Source organism: Pseudophryne corroboree, chromosome 9 (genome assembly GCF_028390025.1).
Source record: "Pseudophryne corroboree isolate aPseCor3 chromosome 9, aPseCor3.hap2, whole genome shotgun sequence".
Lineage (NCBI taxonomy): Eukaryota > Metazoa > Chordata > Amphibia > Anura > Myobatrachidae > Pseudophryne > Pseudophryne corroboree.
This window is the reverse complement of record NC_086452.1, coordinates 346,643,250-346,665,807: the sequence shown is the minus strand read 5'-3', so window position 1 is coordinate 346,665,807 and position 22,558 is coordinate 346,643,250. Positions and strand designations below refer to the sequence as shown.

At 45.9% G+C, this 22,558-nt stretch overlaps 1 protein-coding gene across 1 annotated transcript in view; it reads left to right on the top strand.

Annotated features, from left to right (window-relative positions):
- CDC42EP1 (CDC42 effector protein 1) overlaps positions 1-22,558 on the top strand; it is a 47,766-nt gene that overhangs the window by 4,463 nt on the left and 20,745 nt on the right. The window contains exon 2 of the mRNA XM_063940646.1: positions 21,458-22,150. Within this exon, the coding sequence (XP_063796716.1) occupies positions 21,700-22,150 (451 nt within the window). The 5' untranslated portion in view covers positions 21,458-21,699. The remainder of the gene's footprint in view (positions 1-21,457; positions 22,151-22,558) is intronic.

Here is a 22,558-nt window from a genome sequence, read left to right as displayed (position 1 = left end):
ATCACTAGGCCAAATTAAGCCGGAGAAAGTTGCAAACTTTTACATCCGAATATGGAACAAGACTAATATTTTGCTGAACAGTTTTAAACATTTTCTCATCCCTCTTGTGTATGGAAAGCAGGTGGTAACCCTCCTGGCTGGAACAGACAGCACATTAAATCATATTTTGTTTACTATATAGCCATAAATTATGCAACTCTCAGGAATGGATGGTACCATCATTTCATTTATTTAAAAAAATATATAAACATATATTTCAGTTGTGGATAAGAAATAGACCAGCCACACCTAATAGTGCATTTTTAACCTATTGGACAACCTTAATCTACTTCAGAGTCCTCAGTTCATAGCCAGTACAAATTAGAATGCCCAGAACCCATCCTAAGGGTAAATGCATATGTATTCTCCTGCACAAACAGAGGTCAGGGTGAACTGGAATTTACATACAGTGACGCATTCTATAAATTCATTTCAAATCAGATTTTGACATACCTGTAGATGAGCTTGAATACTTTAAAGAAAGAATATTTTCTTAATATAAAATGCATATCTTCAATTTAGGGATAAAGGGGATAGCCGTAATGCACACTTTGTAATACAGTATGAGATTCTTAGGGGTATATTCAATTGAAGTCGAAAGCTGCCGTCTGTCGAAAAGACTGCAGTTTTCGACTTTTTAAGGTCGAATCGTGATTCGACCTATTCAATATAACCCAAAATTTTTCAACAAGTCGATGAACTCGACTTGTCGAAAAGCACGTGGATCGGCGGAATAGCTGACGATCCACGTGCTTATGTCGAAAACGGGGCCAAAACCGACAGGGTTTGGCCCCCTTTTCGACCATCTCAGTTCGACTTGAAAAAAAGTCGAGTGAGATGGGGAGAGCAGTGCCTGGAGAGCCGATGCGGGGAAGGGGAGAGCCGAGGCGGGGACGGGGTGAGCAGCACTGGAGGATGTCACAGCAGCGTCCACCCGGCTCCAGCAAGCGAGCCATCGCTTGCTGGAGCCCAGTGGACGCTGCCGTGAGCGGCGGCTGAGAGAGAGGGGGAGACGGGGAGCGGCGGCTGACGGGGAGTGGCGGCTGTGAGAGGGGGGACGGGGAGCGGCGGCCATGCGAGAGGAGGAACGGGGAGAGGGGGAGATGGGGAGCGGCGGCTGATGGGGAGCGGCAGCTGTAAGAGGGGCGACGGGGAGCGGCGGCTGTGAGAGGGAGGACGGCAAGTGGCGGCTGTGAGAGAGGAGGGACTGGGAGGGGGGAGACGAGGGAGAGCCGCGGGCAGAATGGGGAGAGCAGTCCTACAGCAGCGCCTATTCAACATAAGTGAAGTAATGCCCCAAAAAATAAACATTCTCTGCAATTTGTGATGTTAGTTTCGGGCAATATATCAATGACTTTCACCAGGACACGGGTTCTATTACTAGCCCATCCCAGGGACGAGTAAAAAAGTATTAGCTAACGCCATAACTTTGCTTCTGTGTTCGTACTCGTCTATCAATATAAAACCATCAGCTGAGCAAGTGCAAAGTGCAATAGTTGCTATAGATCTCATGAAGATATCCAGCCTTCTAGGGAGGTATCAGAATATATCTTGGGGGTCTATATACTAAAGGGGGGTACACACGGAGCGATGTTTAGCTAATTTCTAAGCAATCTGCTTAGCCTGGTTAGCCGTGTGTAGGGGTGCTGGCAACAGTGATGTGCGGTCCCGCGCGTCACTATCGCCGGTGCTAGATTGGCCTGCATGCAGGCACAATCTAGCGGGTCGCTCATTTCACCACTGGGTAGGGCCTATCCCTAATCCCAATACTTACCTTCAGGATACTGAATGTCGGGGGTGCCGCTGTCTGCATTCTGACTGTCGAGATCGCAACTGCTGGGATCCTGACCGCATCCCCATATAAACTACAGTATGTTATATAATCTTCTAAAGTGTGTGTCAAGCTCATGCGCGCTGGACATGATACACATAGCTCCCGCTAAAGAACCACTTAACTCACATGGTTAGTGCCGTCCCACTCTGTCCCCCCATTTTTGACGAGGAGATCCGTTCTGCAGATGTGCATAATATAATGTTTAAATATTTTAAAAAATACTTTTTCAACTTTATTAAATAAAATAAATTTTAAAAAACAATGTTGTTAACGCTTTTGAAGACATGGGCATTCTAGGTATGGACATCGAGAGCCCAGTATTGAATGGTTGCCGGGGTTCTGACCTCAAATCCAGTGATGCCATCGCATCACAACAATTCAATGGTACTATCACCAATGGTTTTACTGTGCGTATGCGCAGTAGCATTCAGAGCTTCATGTATGAGCACATTAACTGAGCTGCGGGCACCACTTGCATCAGATGGGCATTGAAAAGTTGCATCCTATGGCTGGCAACCATTGAATACCTGCAATTCGATGGAAAAAGTACTTACATCGTATCGGAAATACCAATGGTTACTAACTATTGGCTTCCAATGTCCATACCACAACAGACAAAGGCCACAACATATAGACGACTGATTCCCCCAACCATGCACCTTAAGATATTTCTGGATTTTGAGAAGTAGCGAGCACAGGCCCTCACACTATGCTTACTCTAGTGCATCATGCATGTTTGAAGGTGCAAGTAGTACTGCCAATAACAGGTGGCACACCCAGATGCAGATACCTCCGTTCTCTGATCCCTAATCCCTGCGCAGCTGACCTTGATGCCGTGGCATCGAGAGGGATAAATAGATATTGGGAATCAGGGTTAGAGATGGGGACAGAAAGGAGGGGGTAGGAAGGCAGACCTATGGGAACATGGAGGAAGAGTAAAGCAAGTCACTATAGCTAGCAAGCGGGGAATGACGAGTCAAAAATATTAGTTTTATACAACCTTAAAATGGAATGAGGTCCACCTTCAGACTGGTGTTGGACCTCAGGTAAAACACTTACTTTGGATGTCTTTTTATTCTACTTCTATCTATAAATACAGATGTGTCCTCTTACAACCAGCCTCAATATGCCAAGCAGCGCAAGATGACTGGCATGAGTGAGCTGCCCGGTCCCATGCAACTCCGCTAACATCGGGCATCTCTTTTTTGCTGTAAATGCAGCTTAGTCACACCGCCAAGCATCTAGGATGCACAAGCAAACTGGGAGGATTCATTTGATATATGACACTTACATACTGTGTGTGACTGAGGCTGTATACGGACTGGAGCAGAACTTGCATTGGAAAAAAGCTGCAGCTGCTACATTGTAGCACATCGTGTACAGATTCAGAGACTCAGTCGCACACATATCTACAAGTGTCATATATTAAATTAATCAGTGCAGTCTCCTCGTGCGTCCTAGATGCGTTGTGACTAAGATATTTTTTGTAAAAAAGATGCCCGATGCTAGAAGATTCTTACACGACCTGGCATGCCAAGAGTGTGACTGCAGAAAAGATGTATGAGGCCATACCTGTATTTCCATAAAATGAAGCGTTTTGCACATAATGGAGGTCATTCCGAGTTGTTCGCTCGCAAGGCTATTTTAGCAGAGTTGCTCACGCTAAGCCGCCGCCTACTGGGAGTGAATCTTAGCATCTTAAAATTGCGAACGAAGTAATCGCAATATTGCGATTACACACCTCGTAGCAGTTTCTGAGTAGCTTCAAACTTACTCGGCATCTGCGATCAGTTCAGTGCTTGTCGTTCCTGGTTTGACGTCACAAACACACCCAGCGTTCGCCCAGACACTCCTCCGTTTCTCCAGCCACTCCTGCGTTTTTCCCGGAAACGGTAGCGTTTTTTCCCACACGCCCATAAAACGGCCTGTTTCCGCCCAGTAACACCCATTTCCTGTCAATCACACTACGATCGCCTGAGCGAAGAAAAAGCCGTGAGTAAAAATCCTAACTTCATAGCAAATTTACTTGGCGCAGTCGCAGTGCGGACATTGCGCATGCGCACTAAGCGGAAAATCGCTGCGATGCGATGAAATTTACCGAGCGAACAACTCGGAATGAGGGCCCATGTACAGAATTATACATTGCAGGGCAAGGAATGTATATATTAAATGAAATAGTATAACAGTACAACAGGTAGATATACAGTGCCGCACGGGAACACACAGAAAATGAAACTTACAGTATCTGTTTTGATTAATAAGAAATTCCAATTTCTCTAACGTCCTAGTGGATGCTGGGGACTCCGTAAGGACCATGGGGAATAGACGGGCTCCGCAGGAGACATGGGCACTTTAAGAAAGAATTTAGATACTGGTGTGCTCTGGCTCCTCCCTCTATGTCCCTCCTCCAGACCTCAGTTTGAATCTGTGCCCGGACGAGCTGGGTGCTGTTCAGTGAGCTCTCCTGAGCTTGCTGTAAGAAAGTATTTTGTTAGGTTTTTTATTTTCAGGGAGCTCTGCTGGCAACAGACTCCCTGCATCGTGGGACTGAGGGGAGAGAAGCAGCCCTACTTTCTGAAGATAGGTCCTGCTTCTTAGGCTACTGGACACCATTAGCTCCAGAGGGATCGTACACAGGATCTCACCCTCGTCGTCCGATCCCAGAGCCGCGCCGCCATCCCCCTTGCAGAGCCGGAAGACAGAGGCCGGGTGAGCATAAGAAGCAAGAAGACTTCGAAATCGGCGGCAGAAGACTCCAGTCTTCACTGAGGTAGCGCACAGCACTGCAGCTGTACGCCATTGCTCCCACACACACCTCACATACTCCGGTCACTGTAAGGGTGCAGGGGGGGGGGGCCCTGGGCAGCAATTGGGACCTCTTTGGCAAAAGTTTAGCATATATACAGTTGGGCACTGTATATATGTATGAGCCCCCGCCAAGTAAATGTATATTTAAGCGGGACAGAAGCCCGCCGTCGAGGGGGCGGGGCTTCTTCCTCAGCACTCACCAGCGCCATGTTTTTTCTCCACAGCACCGCTGAGAGGAAGCTCCCCGGCCTCTCCCCTGCAGATACACGGTAGAAGAGGGTAAAAAGAGAGGGGGGGCACATAATTAGGCGCAAAAAAAAATCAATATAAACAGCAGCTACTGGGTTAACATTAAGTTACTGTGTTATTCCTGGGATAATAGCGCTGGGGTGTGTGCTGGCATACTCTCTCTCTGTCTCTCCAAAGGGCCTTGTGGGGGAACTGTCTTCAGATGAGCATTCCCTGAGTGTGTGATGTGTCGGTACGTGTGTGTCGACATGTCTGAGGTAAAAGGTTCCCCTAAGGAGGAGATGGAGCAAATGTGTGTGTGAGGGGTGTCTCCGTCGACAACGCCGACACCTGTTTGTAGAGATGTGCACTGAAAATTTTTCGGGTTTTGTGTTTTGGTTTTGGATTCGGTTCCGTGGCCGTGTTTTGGGTTCGAACGCGTTTTGGCAAAACCTCACCGAATTTTTTTTGTCGGATTCGGGTGTGTTTTGGATTCGGGTGTTTTTTTCAAAAAACCCTAAAAAACAGCTTAAATCATAGAATTTGGGGGTCATTTTGATCCCAAAGTATTATTAACCTCAATAACCATAATTTCCACTCATTTTCAGTCTATTCTGAACACCTTACACCTCACAATATTATTTTTAGTCCTAAAATTTGCACCGAGGTCGCTGGATGACTAAGCTCAGCGACCCAAGTGGCCGACACAAACACCTGGCCCATCTAGGAGTGGCACTGCAGTGTCACGCAGGATGGCCCTTCCAAAAAACACTCCCCAAACAGCACATGACGCAAAGAAAAAAAGAGGCGCAATGAGGTAGCTGTGTGACTAAGCTCAGCGACCCAAGTGGCCGACACAAACACCTGGCCCATCTAGGAGTGGCACTGCAGTGTCACGCAGGATGGCCCTTCCAAAAAACACTCCCCAAACAGCACATGACGCAAAGAAAAAAAGAGGCGCAATGAGGTAGCTGTGTGAGTAAGCTAAGCGACCCTAGTGGCCGACACAAACACCTGGCCCATCTAGGAGTGGCACTGCAGTGTCAGGCCGGATGGCCCTTCCAAAAAATACTCCCCAAACAGCACATGACGCAAAGAAGAAAAAAAGAGGCGCAATGAGGTAGCTGTGTGACTAAGATAAGCGACCCTAGTGGCCGACACAAACACCTGGCACATCTAGGAGTGGCACTGCAGTGTCACGCAGGATGGCCCTTCCAAAAAACACTCCCCAAACAGCACATGACGCAAAGAAAAATTAAAGAAAAAAGAGGTGCAAGATGGAATTGTCATGATGAAAAAGAGCGGGAATCTCCAGACAAGAGACTGCAGTTTCCCACAAAGAATTCTCAGGGAGTATCCTTTCCCTACTAGGGCCAGGATACGATGGGAATCTTCCCCTAGGGTGTCACGTTTGCCCAAAAGGTAGCCCTGACTTAACAGCTATCCTCAGGGATCCTGCAGATAGCGTGCACATTCAGGTACACTACTCAGACCGGTGATTGTGTCGGCATGGGTTTATAGCGCTGTAGCAGCGTGGACAGGTACCTTATCAGCAGAGATTGAGACCCTAGTATGTATATATATATATATATATATATGTATATATAGATATATATATATTAAAGATGCTGTCTTAAGATATATATATATATATATATATATATATATATTAAACATGCCCAAAGAGACATTAGTCTACTGGGTTCTAGAGTCAACGCTATGTCGATTTCTGCTTAACGGGTCCTGTAGAATATGCAATGGACAGGTGATGCCGACTTAAGAGGCATATGGAAGGCTGAGGATTGTGTGGAGAAGGGATCTCGGACCTGGGGGTAAATTTACTAAGATGGGAGTTCTGTTTAAGATGGGATGTTGCCCATAGCAACCAATCAGATTCTACTTCTCATTTATCTAGCACCTTTTAGAAGATAATACCTGGAATCTGATTGGTTGCTATGGGCAACATCCCATCTTAAATAGAACTCCCATCTTAGTAAATTTACCCCCTGGGGGTAAATTTACTAAGGTGGGAGATTTTTAGAACTGGTGATGTTGCCCATGGCAACCAATCAGATTCTACTTACCATTTATCTAGCTGCTTCTAGCAGATAATAGATATAATCTGATTGGTTGCTATGGGCAACATCACCAGTTCTAAAAATCTCCCACCTTAGTAAATTTACCCCCTGGTCTCCACAGCTATAGCTGATAATTCTGATCTTTTGCCTTATATTCCTGCACAGCCTAGGAAAGCACGACATTATCAAATGCAGCCTTTCGAACACAAAGAAACAAGAAAGTCCGAGGTGCGTCCTTTCTTGCCAGAGGCAGGGGCAGAGGAAAGAAGCTGCACAACACAGCTAGTTCCCAGGAACAGTAGTCCTCCCCGGCCTCTACAAAATCCACCGCATGTCGCTGGGGCTCCACAGGCGGAGCTAGGCCCGGTGGGGGCACGTCTTCGTAATTTCAGCCACAACTGGGTTCACTCCCTGTTGGATCCCTGGGCAGTAGATATTGTGTCTCAGGGATACAAGCTGGACTTTGAGGAGATGCCCCCTCACCGACGGCCCTGCCGGCTTCCCCCCACGAGAGGGAAATAGTGTTAACTGCAATTCACAAATTGTATCTTCAACAGGTGGTGGTCAAGGTTCCCCTCCTTCAACAAGGACGGGTTATTATTCGACCATGTTGTAGTCCCGAAACTGGACGGTTCGGTCAGACCCATATTGAATTTAAAATTCCTGAACATATACCTGAAAAGGTTCAAGTTCAAGATGGAATCGCTAAGAGCGGTCATCGCAAGCCTGAAAGGGGGAGATTTTATGGTGTCTCTGGACATAAAGGATGCATACCTTCATGTCCCCATTTATCCACCTCATCAGGCGTACCTCAGATTTGCGGTACAGGATTGTCATTACCAATTTCAGACGTTGCCGTTTGGTCTCTCCACGGCCCCGAGAATATTCACCAAGGTAATGGCGGAAATGATGGTGCTCCTGCGGAAGCAAGGTGTCACAATTATCCCGTACTTGGACGATCTCCTCATAAAAGCGAGACCAAGAGAGCAGTTACTGAACAGCGTATCACTTTCTCTGGAAGTGTAACGGCAACATGGCTGGATTCTATATATTCCAAAGTCGCAGTTGGTTCCTACGGCTCATCTGCTTTCCTAGGCATGATCCTAGACACAGACCAGAAAAGGGTTTATCTACCGATAGAGAGGGCTCAGTAGCTCATGACACTGGTCAGGAATCTATTAAAACCAAAACAGGTGTCAGTGCATCACTGCACTCGAGTCCTGGGAAGGATGGTGGCATCATACGAGGCCATTCCCTTCGGCAGGTCCCATGCGAGGACCTTCCAATGGGACTTACTGGGCAAGTGGTCCGGATCACATTTTCAGATGCATCGGTTAATCACCCTGTCCCCCAGGGCCAGGGTGTCACTCCTGTGGTGGCGGCAGAGTTCTCACCATCTAGAGGGACGCAGATTCGGAATTCAGGTCTGGGTCCTGGTGACCACGGACGCTAGCCTCCGAGGGTGGGGAGCAGTCACACAGGGAAGAAATTTCCAAGGTCTGTGGTCAAGTCAAGAGACTTGCCTTCACATCAACATCCTGGAACTAAGGGCCGTATACAACGCCCTACGTCAAGCGGAGCACTTGCTTCGCGACCAACCGGTTCTGATTCAGTCAGACAACATCACCGCAGTGGCTCAGGTGTACCGCCAAGGCGGCACAAGGAGCAGAGTGGCGATGGCAGAAGCCACCAGAATTCTTCGCTGGGCGGAGAATCACGTAAGCGCTCTGTCAGCAGTGTTCATCCCAGGAGTGGACAACTGGGAAGCAGACTTCCTCAGCAGACACGACCTCCACCCGGGAGAGAGGGGACTTCATCAGGAAGTCTTCACACAGATCACATATCGGTGGGAACTGCCACAGGTGGACATGATGGCATCCCGCCTCAACAAAAAACTACAGAGGTATTGCGCCAGGTCAAGAGACTCTCAAGCAATAGCGGTAGACGCCCTGGTGACACCGTGGGTGTTCCAGTCGGTCTATGTATTTCCTCCTCTTCCTCTCATTCCCAAGGTGCTGAGGATAATAAGAAAAGGATGAGTGAAAACAATCCTCATTGTTCCAGATTGGCCACGAAGGACCTGGTATCCAGATCTGCAAGAAATGCTCACAGAGGACCCGTGGCCTCTTGCTCTAAGACAGGACCTGTTGCAACAGGGGCCCTGTCTGTTCCAAGTCTTACCGCGGCTGCGTTTGACGGCATGGCGGTTGAACGCCGGATTCTAGCAGAAAAGGGCATTCCGGACGAAGTAATTCCTACGCTGATAAAAGCTAGGAAGGACGTGACAGCTAAACATTATCACCGTATACGGCGAAAATATGTTTCTTGGTGTGAGGCCAGGAATGCTCCTACAGAGGAATTCCAGCTGGGCCGTTTCCTTCACTTCCTACAGTCAGGAGTGAATTTGGGCCTAAAATTGGGCTCCATTAAGGTCCAGATTTCGGCCCTATCCATTTTCTTGCAAAAAGAGTTGGCAGTGGAGTTAAAATATCTCACGTGGAAGGTGGTCAGGCTATTAGCCTTGGCTTCGGCTAGGCGTGTGTCAGAATTAGCGGCTTTGTCACATAAAAGCCCCTATCTGGTTTTCCAAATGGATAGAGCAGAATTGCGGACCCGTCCACAATTTCTGCCAAAAGTGGTGTCATCTTTTCATATGAACCAACCTATTGTGGTGCCTGTGGCTACTCGTGACTTGGAGGATTCCGAGTTACTGGATGTGGTCAGGGCTTTGAAGGTTTATGTAGCCAGAACGGCTAGAGTCAGGAAAACGGAGTCGCTGTTTATCCTGTATGCATCCAACAAGCTGGGTGCTTCTGCTTCAAAGCAAACTATTGCTCGCTGGATCTGTAACACGATTCAGCAGGCTCATTCTGCGGCTGGATTGCCGCTGCCAAAAATCAGTTAAAGCCCATTCCACTAGGAAGGTGGGCTCTTCTTGGGCGGCTGCCTGAGGGGTCTCGGCATATGCCGAGCTGCTACTTGGTCAGGTTCAAACACTTTTGCAAAGTTCTACAAGTTTGATACCCTGGCTGATGAGGACCTATTGTTTGCTCAATCGGTGCTGCAGAGTCATCCGCACTCTCCCGCCCGTTTGGGAGCTTTGGTATAATTCCCATGGTCCTTACGGAGTCCCCAGCATCCACTGGGACGTTAGAGAAAATAAGATTTTACTTACCGGTAAATCTATTTCTCGTAGTCCGTAGTGGATGCTGGGCGCCTGTCCCAAGTGCGGACTTCTTCTGCAATACTTGTATATAGTTATTGCTGCAATAAGGGCTATGTTATTGTTGCATCAGGGTTGAACTGATGCTCTGTTGTAGTTCATACTGTTGACTGGGTAAGTTTATCACAAGTTATATGGTGTGATTGGTGTGGCTGGTATGAGTCTTGCCCTGGATTTCCAAAATCCTTTCCTTGTACTGTCAGCTCTTCCGGGCACAGTTTCTCTAACTGAGGTCTGGAGGAGGGACATAGAGGGAGGAGCCAGAGCACACCAGAATCTAAATTCTTTCTTAAAGTGCCCATGTCTCCTGCGGAGCCCGTCTATTCCCCATGGTCCTTACGGAGTCCCCAGCATCCACTACGGACTACGAGAAATAGATTTACCGGTAAGTAAAATCTTATTAAACACATCATGCATTGTGTAAAAGTCTACTAACATCTGTGGGGCACAGTATGCCGTGTACAGTATATATGATTCATTGATAACCTAACTCCTGCAGTGACACAGGTCATGGTTCTGAACATAGCTGATGCAGACTTGCATATGATAAGTGAGTTTACACAAGGCCTGATAAGAGAACAAACATATAGCTGTGATGTGAGGTCACTGTTATGCAGAGGGTTGGTTTCTGGGGCCGGATGAAGGAGGGTCCTTGAACTGATCCAGGTTGAACTGCATTGGAAGTCTGATCTGCAAGTACAGTATGTTTCTTGCAGTTTTCAGGAAGTTTTTTTGTAGTTTCATTATTTACTTTTATTACATTCAAAAATGTTTCCCAGTGATTTTTGGGGAAGAAATGCACAGTGAGGATTTTCCTGTCTTCCAGGTCCACATGTGGGAGCTAACACATAACTGCAGTGTTGGGGGTGGCACATTTGTGACCTCAGTAATGTCATTGGTTCTTAGTAAATTTCTAGACTGCGTATGGTACCTTGCATAACTAGAGACGAGTGAGACCACAATAATTTGAATCTGGTTGGTCCTTTTTTTAAATCCCCCCCCCCCCCCAAAAAAAAACAAAAAAAAACAAACCCACTATTTCCCATTCCACATCATGCTCTACTAAGGGGCAATAATGTGATTCCCCAGCATCACAATTGTTTCCATGTATCTGAGACTTGCAATGAGTAGCTGTAGATGTGTCACAGTTGCACTATGCGCCCGTGGTGATTGATTAGCAATGGCGGACGCAGAGACAATTTATATGCAAAGTGAGTGATGGGTAGTCAGTGCTTGTGGGAGGTAAAGGGGGGGGGGGGGGGGTGGTGTCTTGTCAATGCTAGCATCTACTGGGCATGTCCCAACCAGTGATGTGCGACCGATGCTGCATGTTTTATATGTTAGCAATTTTTTTAGTGATGGCAGCGGCGGGCAAATCCCAATGGCTGCGGTATTACCATATTTTCACAAATCCACTGTATACGGGATTGCAGTAGCGATGGCATTTGCTTCCACCATGTATCAGGCCCAGTGTTTCTAGTGCCGATGGGCCCTGGACATGATGTACTGTACTTGCTTGCGCTGCCAATGGTAGGAGTATATCAATGTGGCAGCTGGTTGAATTAGCTGTAGCGTGCGTCCCATTAGAGGCTTTATTCACTACAAAACTCTTGGTGCAGGAAATTCGATGTGCTCATCTGTTTAGGAGCCTCCATGTCCCTAATTGAGGACGCCAGTACAATGGTTGGGATCCCGGGAGAAGGAAGGACCCTAACTTCCTTTACATGTAGGAATCTACCAAAGGGGGACAGTTGTCCCAAAGTATCCAACTCCTTCAAATCTAATTTATTTCCACTGTATTTTTTTTTTACACAATGTGTTTTCATTTTATGCACTGCTCTTTCCTATACTGAATGGAATGTCATGCTTGTTTGTCACAAGATATTTTAGGAACGTACTATAATGCCAGCTTTGTCTAAGTCTCTGACCAGCAATGGGTCACTTTTCCAAAGCATACATATTCGAGCTGGATTTTATTGCTGGCAAAAGCAATATAAACCTTTATCAACTAAAACATTGTCTTTTAAGAATTCTGTAAGCTTTACTGCTCATCATAGGAAAGTATATCTTATGGGTTTGTCATATAGTATGAAAATGTATGGCATTATCTTGTGATATATGTGTACTGTATGCCATATGGGTGCACCAAATCCATGTACGACCGAATCCTGGATGCGTCACACATATTAATGTCCAGACATTTGGTCTGATTGCCAACTCACCCGGGCCTTTTCATCCTGTGATGAATTGCCAGATCAAATTACCCCTCATTAATGTGTTCATTTGTTGACTGCATATAATGATCATGGTCAAAGCCCAACAGCCTTTCTGTGACTGGAGTTTTGTTGTACTACAACATATTTGATGAGCACAGCCATATTGGGCCTTTAAAGTGGCTGTCGTTTTCTGCCGGATTTAATATATTTGGTCAACAGTCACCATTTGACATGATGTCGACATGAGAAGGTGAATATGGTGATGTTGACAGACATGTTGACATGTTCAGCATGTTGACACTAATAAACTGTCAACATGGTCACAATAACAACAATCCATTTTGAAGATATGCCTAACCCTAATCCTAATCTCTAAACCGAGCCCTAATGCTAATTTCAACATTTTCATTATGTCATCATTTTCCAAATGTTGACATTTTCTGGGCGTCGACATTTTAACCATGTTGATAGCATAACTGATTACATTCTGGCATCAACATTATGAGTGTCGACATATAGATGTAGCCATGCTCACCATGGCTACATTTGCGGCAAACTGGCACTCTCGGTACCTAGCCACGCCAAGCTGCATATTTAGCCCTCCCATTCATGCGTATGGGGCGTGTGCACATCTAAGACATGCACTCGCCCCAGATGTGCACGCGGTCGCGCCTAACAAGAAGCAATTGCGCTGAGATGTAGCAACATTGAGCATGGCTACATTTCTACTGACTTATAACACCCCGGTCTGACAGTCCCGGACAGAGGAAACACCTCCCAATGCGACTGCCTTGTGTGTCTGTGACTAAGAGGTACGGACTTCCAGTTGGAAGTCATTGCTAGTCACAGTGAAGACAGTTCAGTCACGGACTGCATCTGGCTTTACTGACACTGAGCTGGGTGGCGGATTTTATCTGGGAGGGTATCCATAGGTAAAATCCGCCACTGATTAGTAGGATTTAGTGGGAGATCTATCAAACATGAACTACAATTGAAGAAAAAATTTGATCATTAAGTTCTAATCTGCTTAATTTCATTATGTAAACTAAAGTTTGACTTTGGCTCAACATTTGAGGCAGTATTTATTAGAGATGAGCGGGTTCGGTTCCTCGGAATCCGAACCCGCCCGAACTTCAGCTTTTTTTACACGGATCCGAGCGACTCGGATCTTCCCGCCTTGCTCGGTTAACCCGAGCGCGCCCGAACGTCATCATGACGCTGTCGGATTCTCGCGAGGCTCGGATTCTATCGCGAGACTCGGATTCTATATAAGGAGCCGCGCGTCGCCGCCATTTTCACACGTGCATTGAGATTGATAGGGAGAGGACGTGGCTGGCGTCCTCTCCATTTAGATTATAAGAGAGAGAGATTTACTGGAGCTTAGGACTAGGAGGAGTACTGTAGAAGTGTAGAGAGTGCAGAGAGTTTACTAGTGAGTGACCACCAGACAGTGCAGTTTATTTAATATATCCGTTCTCTGCCTGAAAAAAGCGATACACACAGTGACTCAGTCACATACCATATCTGTGTGCACTGCTCAGGCTCAGCCCAGTGTGCTGCATCATCTATATATATTATATATCTGTCTGACTGCTCAGCTCACACAGCTTATAATTGTGGGGGAGACTGGGGAGCACTGCAGTGCCAGTTATAGGTTATAGCAGGAGCCAGGAGTACATAATATTATATAGTGAGTGACCACCAGACAGTGCAGTTTATTTAATATATCCGTTCTCTGCCTGAAAAAAGCGATACACACAGTGACTCAGTCACATACCATATCTGTGTGCACTGCTCAGGCTCAGCCCAGTGTGCTGCATCATCTATATATATTATATATCTGTCTGACTGCTCAGCTCACACAGCTTATAATTGTGGGGGAGACTGGGGAGCACTGCAGTGCCAGTTATAGGTTATAGCAGGAGCCAGGAGTACATAATATTATATTAAAATTAAACAGTGCACACTTTTGCTGCAGGAGTGCCACTGCCAGTGTGACTGACCAGTGACCTGACCACACTGACCACCAGTATAGTTAGTAGTATACTTATATTGTGATTGCCTGAAAAAGTTAAACACTCGTCGTGTGACTTCACTTGTGTGTTGTTGTTTTTTTTATTCTATAAAAATAAAACTCATTCTGCTGACAGACAGTGTCCAGCAGGTCCGTCATTATATAATATATAATATATACCTGTCCGGCTGCAGCAGTGATATATATATATTTTTTATATCATTTATCATCCAGTCGCAGCAGACACAGTACGGTAGTTCACGGCTGTGGCTACCTCTGTGTCTGCACTCGGCAGGCAGTCCGTCCATAATTGTATACCACCTAACCGTGTTTTTTTTTTCTTCTTTATACATACATACTACTATGACATCTCTTTATCAACCAGTCTATATTAGCAGCAGACACAGTACAGTACGGTAGTTCACGGCTGTGGCTACCTCTGTGTCTGCACTCGGCAGGCAGTCCGTCCATAATTGTATACCACCTAACCGTGGTTTTTTTTTCTTTCTTCTTTATACATACATAGTTACATAGACATCTCTTTATCAACCAGTCTATATTAGCAGCAGACACAGTACAGTACGGTAGTTCACGGCTGTGGCTACCTCTGTGTCTGCACTCGGCAGGCAGTCCGTCCATAATTGTATACCACCTAACCGTGGTTTTTTTTTCTTTCTTCTTTATACATACATAGTTACATAGACATCTCTTTATCAACCAGTCTATATTAGCAGCAGACACAGTACAGTACGGTAGTTCACGGCTGTGGCTACCTCTGTGTCTGCACTCGGCAGGCAGTCCGTCCATAATTGTATACCACCTAACCGTGGTTTTTTTTTCTTTCTTCTTTATACATACATAGTTACATAGACATCTCTTTATCAACCAGTCTATATTAGCAGCAGACACAGTACAGTACGGTAGTTCACGGCTGTGGCTACCTCTGTGTCTGCACTCGGCAGGCAGTCCGTCCATAATTGTATACCACCTAACCGTGTTTTTTTTTTCTTTCTTCTTTATACATACATAGTTACATAGACATCTCTTTATCAACCAGTCTATATTAGCAGCAGACACAGTACAGTACGGTAGTTCACGGCTGTGGCTACCTCTGTGTCTGCACTCGGCAGGCAGTCCGTCCATAATTGTATACCACCTAACCGTGGTTTTTTTTTCTTTCTTCTTTATACATACATAGTTACATAGACATCTCTTTATCAACCAGTCTATATTAGCAGCAGACACAGTACAGTACGGTAGTTCACGGCTGTGGCTACCTCTGTGTCTGCACTCGGCAGGCAGTCCGTCCATAATTGTATACCACCTAACCGTGGTTTTTTTTTCTTTCTTCTTTATACATACATAGTTACATAGACATCTCTTTATCAACCAGTCTATATTAGCAGCAGACACAGTACAGTACGGTAGTTCACGGCTGTGGCTACCTCTGTGTCTGCACTCGGCAGGCAGTCCATCCATAATTGTATACCACCTAACCGTGGTTTTTTTTCTTTCTTCTTTATACATACATAGTTACATAGACATCTCTTTATCAACCAGTCTATATTAGCAGCAGACACAGTACAGTACGGTAGTTCACGGCTGTGGCTACCTCTGTGTCTGCACTCGGCAGGCAGTCCGTCCATAATTGTATACCACCTAACCGTGTTTTTTTTTTCTTTCTTCTTTATACATACATACTACTACGACATCTCTTTATCAACCAGTCTATATTATTAGCAGCAGACACAGTACAGTACGGTAGTTCACGGCTGTGGCTACCTCTGTGTCTGCACTCGGCAGGCAGTCCGTCCATAATTGTATACCACCTAACCGTGGTTTTTTTTTCTTTCTTCTTTATACATACATAGTTACATAGACATCTCTTTATCAACCAGTCTATATTAGCAGCAGACACAGTACAGTACGGTAGTTCACGGCTGTGGCTACCTCTGTGTCTGCACTCGGCAGGCAGTCCATAATTGTATACTAGTATCCATCTCCATTGTTTACCTGAGGTGCCTTTTAGTTGTGCCTATTAAAATATGGAGAACAAAAATGTTGAGGTTCCAAAATTAGGGAAAGATCAAGATCCACTTCCACCTCGTGCTGAAGCTGCTGCCACTAGTCATGGCCGAGACGATGAAATGCCAGCAACGTCGTCTGCCAAGGCCGATGCCCAATGTCATAGTACAGAGCATGTCAAATCCAAAACACCAAATATCAGAAAAAAAAGGACTCCAAAACCTAAAATAAAATTGTCGGAGGAGAAGCGTAAACTTGCCAATATGCCATTTACGACACGGAGTGGCAAGGAACGGCTGAGGCCCTGGCCTATGTTCATGGCTAGTGGTTCAGCTTCACATGAGGATGGAAGCACTCAGCCTCTCGCTAGAAAAATGAAAAGACTCAAGCTGGCAAAAGCAGCACAGCAAAGAACTGTGCATTCTTCGAAATCCCAAATCCACAAGGAGAGTCCAATTGTGTCGGTTGCGATGCCTGACCTTCCCAACACTGGACGTGAAGAGCATGCGCCTTCCACCATTTGCACGCCCCCTGCAAGTGCTGGAAGGAGCACCCGCAGTCCAGTTCCTGATAGTCAGATTGAAGATGTCAGTGTTGAAGTACACCAGGATGAGGAGGATATGGGTGTTGCTGGCGCTGGGGAGGAAATTGACCAGGAGGATTCTGATGGTGAGGTGGTTTGTTTAAGTCAGGCACCCGGGGAGACACCTGTTGTCCGTGGGAGGAATATGGCCGTTGACATGCCAGGTGAAAATACCCAAAAAATCAGCTCTTCGGTGTGGAGGTATTTCACCAGAAATGCGGACAACAGGTGTCAAGCCGTGTGTTCCCTTTGTCAAGCTGTAATAAGTAGGGGTAAGGACGTTAACCACCTCGGAACATCCTCCCTTATACGTCACCTGCAGCGCATTCATAATAAGTCAGTGACAAGTTCAAAAACTTTGGGTGACAGCGGAAGCAGTCCACTGACCAGTAAATCCCTTCCTCTTGTAACCAAGCTCACGCAAACCACCCCACCAACTCCCTCAGTGTCAATTTCCTCCTTCCCCAGGAATGCCAATAGTCCTGCAGGCCATGTCACTGGCAATTCTGACGATTCCTCTCCTGCCTGGGATTCCTCCGATGCATCCTTGCGTGTAACGCCTACTGCTGCTGGCGCTGCTGTTGTTGCTGCTGGGAGTCGATGGTCATCCCAGAGGGGAAGTCGTAAGACCACTTTTACTACTTCCACCAAGCAATTGACTGTCCAACAGTCCTTTGCGAGGAAGATGAAATATCACAGCAGTCATCCTACAGCAAAGCGGATAACTGAGGCCTTGGCATCCTGGGTGGTGAGAAACGTGGTTCCGGTATCCATCATTACTGCAGAGCCAACTAGAGACTTGTTGGAGGTACTGTGTCCCCGGTACCAAATACCATCTAGGTTCCATTTCTCTAGGCAGGCGATACCGAAAATGTACACAGACCTCAGAAAAAGACTCACCAGTGTCCTAAAAAATGCAGTTGTACCCAATGTCCACTTAACCACGGACATGTGGACAAGTGGAGCAGGGCAGGGTCAGGACTATATGACTGTGACAGCCCACTGGGTAGATGTATGGACTCCCGCCGCAAGAACAGCAGCGGCGGCACCAGTAGCAGCATCTCGCAAACGCCAACTCTTTCCTAGGCAGGCTACGCTTTGTATCACCGCTTTCCAGAATACGCACACAGCTGAAAACCTCTTACGGCAACTGAGGAAGATCATCGCGGAATGGCTTACCCCAATTGGACTCTCCTGTGGATTTGTGGCATCGGACAACACCAGCAATATTGTGTGTGCATTAAATATGGGCAAATTCCAGCACGTCCCATGTTTTGCACATACCTTGAATTTGGTGGTGCAGAATTTTTTTAAAAACGACAGGGGCGTGCAAGAGATGCTGTCGGTGGCCAGAAGAATTGCGGGACACTTTCGGCGTACAGGCACCACGTACAGAAGACTGGAGCACCACCAAAAACTACTGAACCTGCCCTGCCATCATCTGAAGCAAGAAGTGGTAACGAGGTGGAATTCAACCCTCTATATGCTTCAGAGGTTGGAGGAGCAGCAAAAGGCCATTCAAGCCTATACAATTGAGCACGATATAGTAGGTGGAATGCACCTGTCTCAAGCGCAGTGGAGAATGATTTCAACGTTGTGCAAGGTTCTGATGCCCTTTGAACTTGCCACACGTGAAGTCAGTTCAGACACTGCCAGCCTGAGTCAGGTCATTCCCCTCATCAGGCTTTTGCAGAAGAAGCTGGAGACATTGAAGGAGGAGCTAACACGGAGCGATTCCGCTAGGCATGTGGGACTTGTGGATGGAGCCCTTAATTCGCTTAACAAGGATTCACGGGTGGTCAATCTGTTGAAATCAGAGCACTACATTTTGGCCACCGTGCTCGATCCTAGATTTAAAGCCTACCTTGGATCTCTCTTTCCGGCAGACACAAGTCTGCTGGGGTTGAAAGACCTGCTGGTGACAAAATTGTCAAGTCAAGCGGAACGCGACCTGTCAACATCTCCTCCTTCACATTCTCCCGCAACTGGGGGTGCGAGGAAAAGGCTCAGAATTCCGAGCCCACCCGCTGGCGGTGATGCAGGGCAGTCTGGAGCGACTGCTGATGCTGACATCTGGTCCGGACTGAAGGACCTGACAACGATTACGGACATGTCGTCTACTGTCACTGCATATGATTCTCTCAACATTGATAGAATGGTGGAGGATTATATGAGTGACCGCATCCAAGTAGGCACGTCACACAGTCCGTACTTATACTGGCAGGAAAAAGAGGCAATTTGGAGGCCCTTGCACAAACTGGCTTTATTCTACCTAAGTTGCCCTCCCACAAGTGTGTACTCCGAAAGAGTGTTTAGTGCTGCCGCTCACCTTGTCAGCAATCGGCGTACGAGGTTACATCCAGAAAATGGTACCTCATTGCGCCTCTTTTTTTCTTTGCGTCATGTGCTGTTTGGGGAGGGTTTTTTGGAAGGGACATCCTGCGTGACACTGCAGTGCCACTTCTAGATGGGCCCGGTGTTTGTGTCGGCCACTAGGGTCGCTAATCTTACTCACACAGCTACCTCATTGCGCCTCTTTTTTTCTTTGCGTCATGTGCTGTTTGGGGAGGGTTTTTTGGAAGGGACATCCTGCGTGACACTGCAGTGCCACTCCTAGATGGGCCCGGTGTTTGTGTCGGCCACTAGGGTCGCTAATCTTACTCACACAGCTACCTCATTGCGCCTCTTTTTTTCTTTGCGTCATGTGCTGTTTGGGGAGGGTTTTTTGGAAGGGCCATCCTGCGTGACACTGCAGTGCCACTCCTAGATGGGCCCAGTGTTTGTGTCGGCCACTAGGGTCGCTAATCTTACTCACACAGCTACCTCATTGCGCCTCTTTTTTTCTTTGCGTCATGTGCTGTTTGGGGAGGGTTTTTTGGAAGGGACATCCTGCGTGACACTGCAGTGCCACTCCTAGATGGGCCCGGTGTTTGTGTCGGCCACTAGGGTCGCTTATCTTACTCACACAGCGACCTCGGTGCAAATTTTAGGACTAAAAATAATATTGTGAGGTGTGAGGTATTCAGAATAGACTGAAAATGAGTGTAAATTATGGTTTTTGAGGTTAATAATACTTTGGGATCAAAATGACCCCCAAATTCTATGATTTAAGCTGTTTTTTAGTGTTTTTTGAAAAAAACACCCGAATCCAAAACACACCCGAATCCGACAAAAAAAATTCGGTGAGGTTTTGCCAAAACGCGTTCGAACCCAAAACACGGCCGCGGAACCGAACCCAAAACCAAAACACAAAACCCGAAAAATTTCAGGCGCTCATCTCTAGTATTTATCTGATTTATAGAATATAGATCTCGCAAATTCCTACCTAGCAGATTTGTACTGTACAATTGTTAATGAGCACACAATTGTATGGATTATAATAGCTATTCAGTTTGTGAAAACATGGGCCCTCATTCCGAGTTGTTCGCTCGTTAATTTTCTTCGCATCACAGCGATTTTCCGCTCACTGCGCATGCGCAATGTTTGCACTGTGGCTGCGCCAAGTAAATTTGCTAAGAAGTTTGGTTTATTACTCACGGCATTACAAGGTTTTTTCTTCGTTCTGCTGATCGTAGTGTGATTGACAGGAAGTGGGTGTTTCTGGGTGGAAACTGGACGTTTTATGGGAGTGCTTGAAAAAACGCTGGCGTTTTCAGAAAAAACGCGGGAGTGGCTGGAGAAATGGGGGAGTGTCTGGGCGAATGCTGGGTGTGTTTGTGACGTCAAACCAGGAATGAAACTGACTGAACTGATCGCAGTGGCAGAGTAAGTCCCGAGCTACTCAGAAACTGCAAAGAAATTTCTATTCGCAATTATGCGAATCTTTCGTTCGCAATTCTGCTAAGCTAAGATTCACTCCCAGTAGGCGGCGGCATAGCGTGTGCACTGCTGCGAAAAGCGGCTAGCGAGCGAACAACTCGGAATGAGGGCCATTGCCCGGCACATCCATTAAAGAGACACACAGTATAAAGCAAGACTGAAACTGACAGCTACAGTATTTGTTATTCTTGCAGTTAGATGCAAATTCGCACTAAACCATACAATCAATTAGTATTTAGTATTTTACTGTCTAGTGGAAACTAGACAAATAAGAAAATATCTGACTTATTTATATGGTTTAGTCACAATTTCACCTAAATGCATAAAAAGTAAATAACCCTCAGTGTCCGCTTAGAACAAAATGTTACAAATGAAATAATGATATGATTTTTGATAGCAGCTTGTTAAATGTGTCACTTAGTAAAATGTACGAAAATCACAGGCCAGCATATGGGTGTAAATGGGACCAATTCAAGTATTGTGCACCTAAAAACAAATAATGGTCTAATATGTTAATTTTAAACATAATTATAATAATTTACTGTTATACTGTGATATATTTATCATTTCATTTTTTTTTTTTTTTTTAGGTTGGGCTGACAGCGTTTTCCAAAACTATTAAGTGTCTGCACATTCCTACAATCTCTGAAATCCTGTTCGCGTCTAGTTACTTACCACAGTTAATGACCACAAGATTCTGAATTTGATGGTTTATAGTTTCTGTAAGGCATTGCCTGAAGGATCTAAACATCTCCAGGAGAGTCTTGTCAAGGATCCTATAACAAGGATGTAGGACTATATTTTAGAATACGATGGTGTAGATATCCATTGCATGTATTTCTTGGTCAACCACAATATTTTTAAAATTGACACGATGAGTCTGAGCAGCCTTCCAGTCATAAAAAACCTGGTTTTCCGATCCAGGCGGGAACGGGTAGTACTAACACCAGATATGATCAGTCCTCCTCTGGGCGACTTCCGACACACAATGCATGTGGGTAGAAAAGGAGAAGTCTTTGGGGACACATCCTTTCTCAGCAAGTGCCATGAGAAACAAAGGCACAACCGTTGGAACTACATCACCAAAAAACTACGCCAAGCTCGATTTATGTCCCCTGAGCGCCAATCTTCAGGACATCCCTTATCACCACCTCCACCTGTTTCTCCCATCATTAAGAATGCTGTCTCTTTGCCGCTTCTCAATAAGCATAGCTGGGAGGACGAGAGAGATGGGAACACAGAAGTAGCCTGGAATTGCATCACTGAGACTAATAGACCTTATGGTAAGTTGACATTCTAAGGGATAAAATAACTCAAATGTTGCTTATTTTTGAAACAACTTAATGTTTGACCCTTTTTACTGATGAAAGCCAGAGCAATCTCGTGTTGTTTGAAATGTATTAATTGACAGTGTCATTTTATCATATTTCTGTTTTCATTTTGTGTGAAATATATTCAAGTTTACTTTGCAAAACAGAGCACCACGCCTTTTAGTCAGCTGAACCAATATTTTTGAGAGTACAGTATAGCCGGATAATCCATTAGACAATCTAGTCTCTCGCCTAGGGCCCAGTTGTTGCTTTTTGACAAATAGAGTATTCAGGGCCTATACTTGTAAAGAACCTTGAAGTTGTAACCTGATTGTGGAATGCAGCCTGTCATCTCATTAGGAAACAGTGCTTCTTGAATAT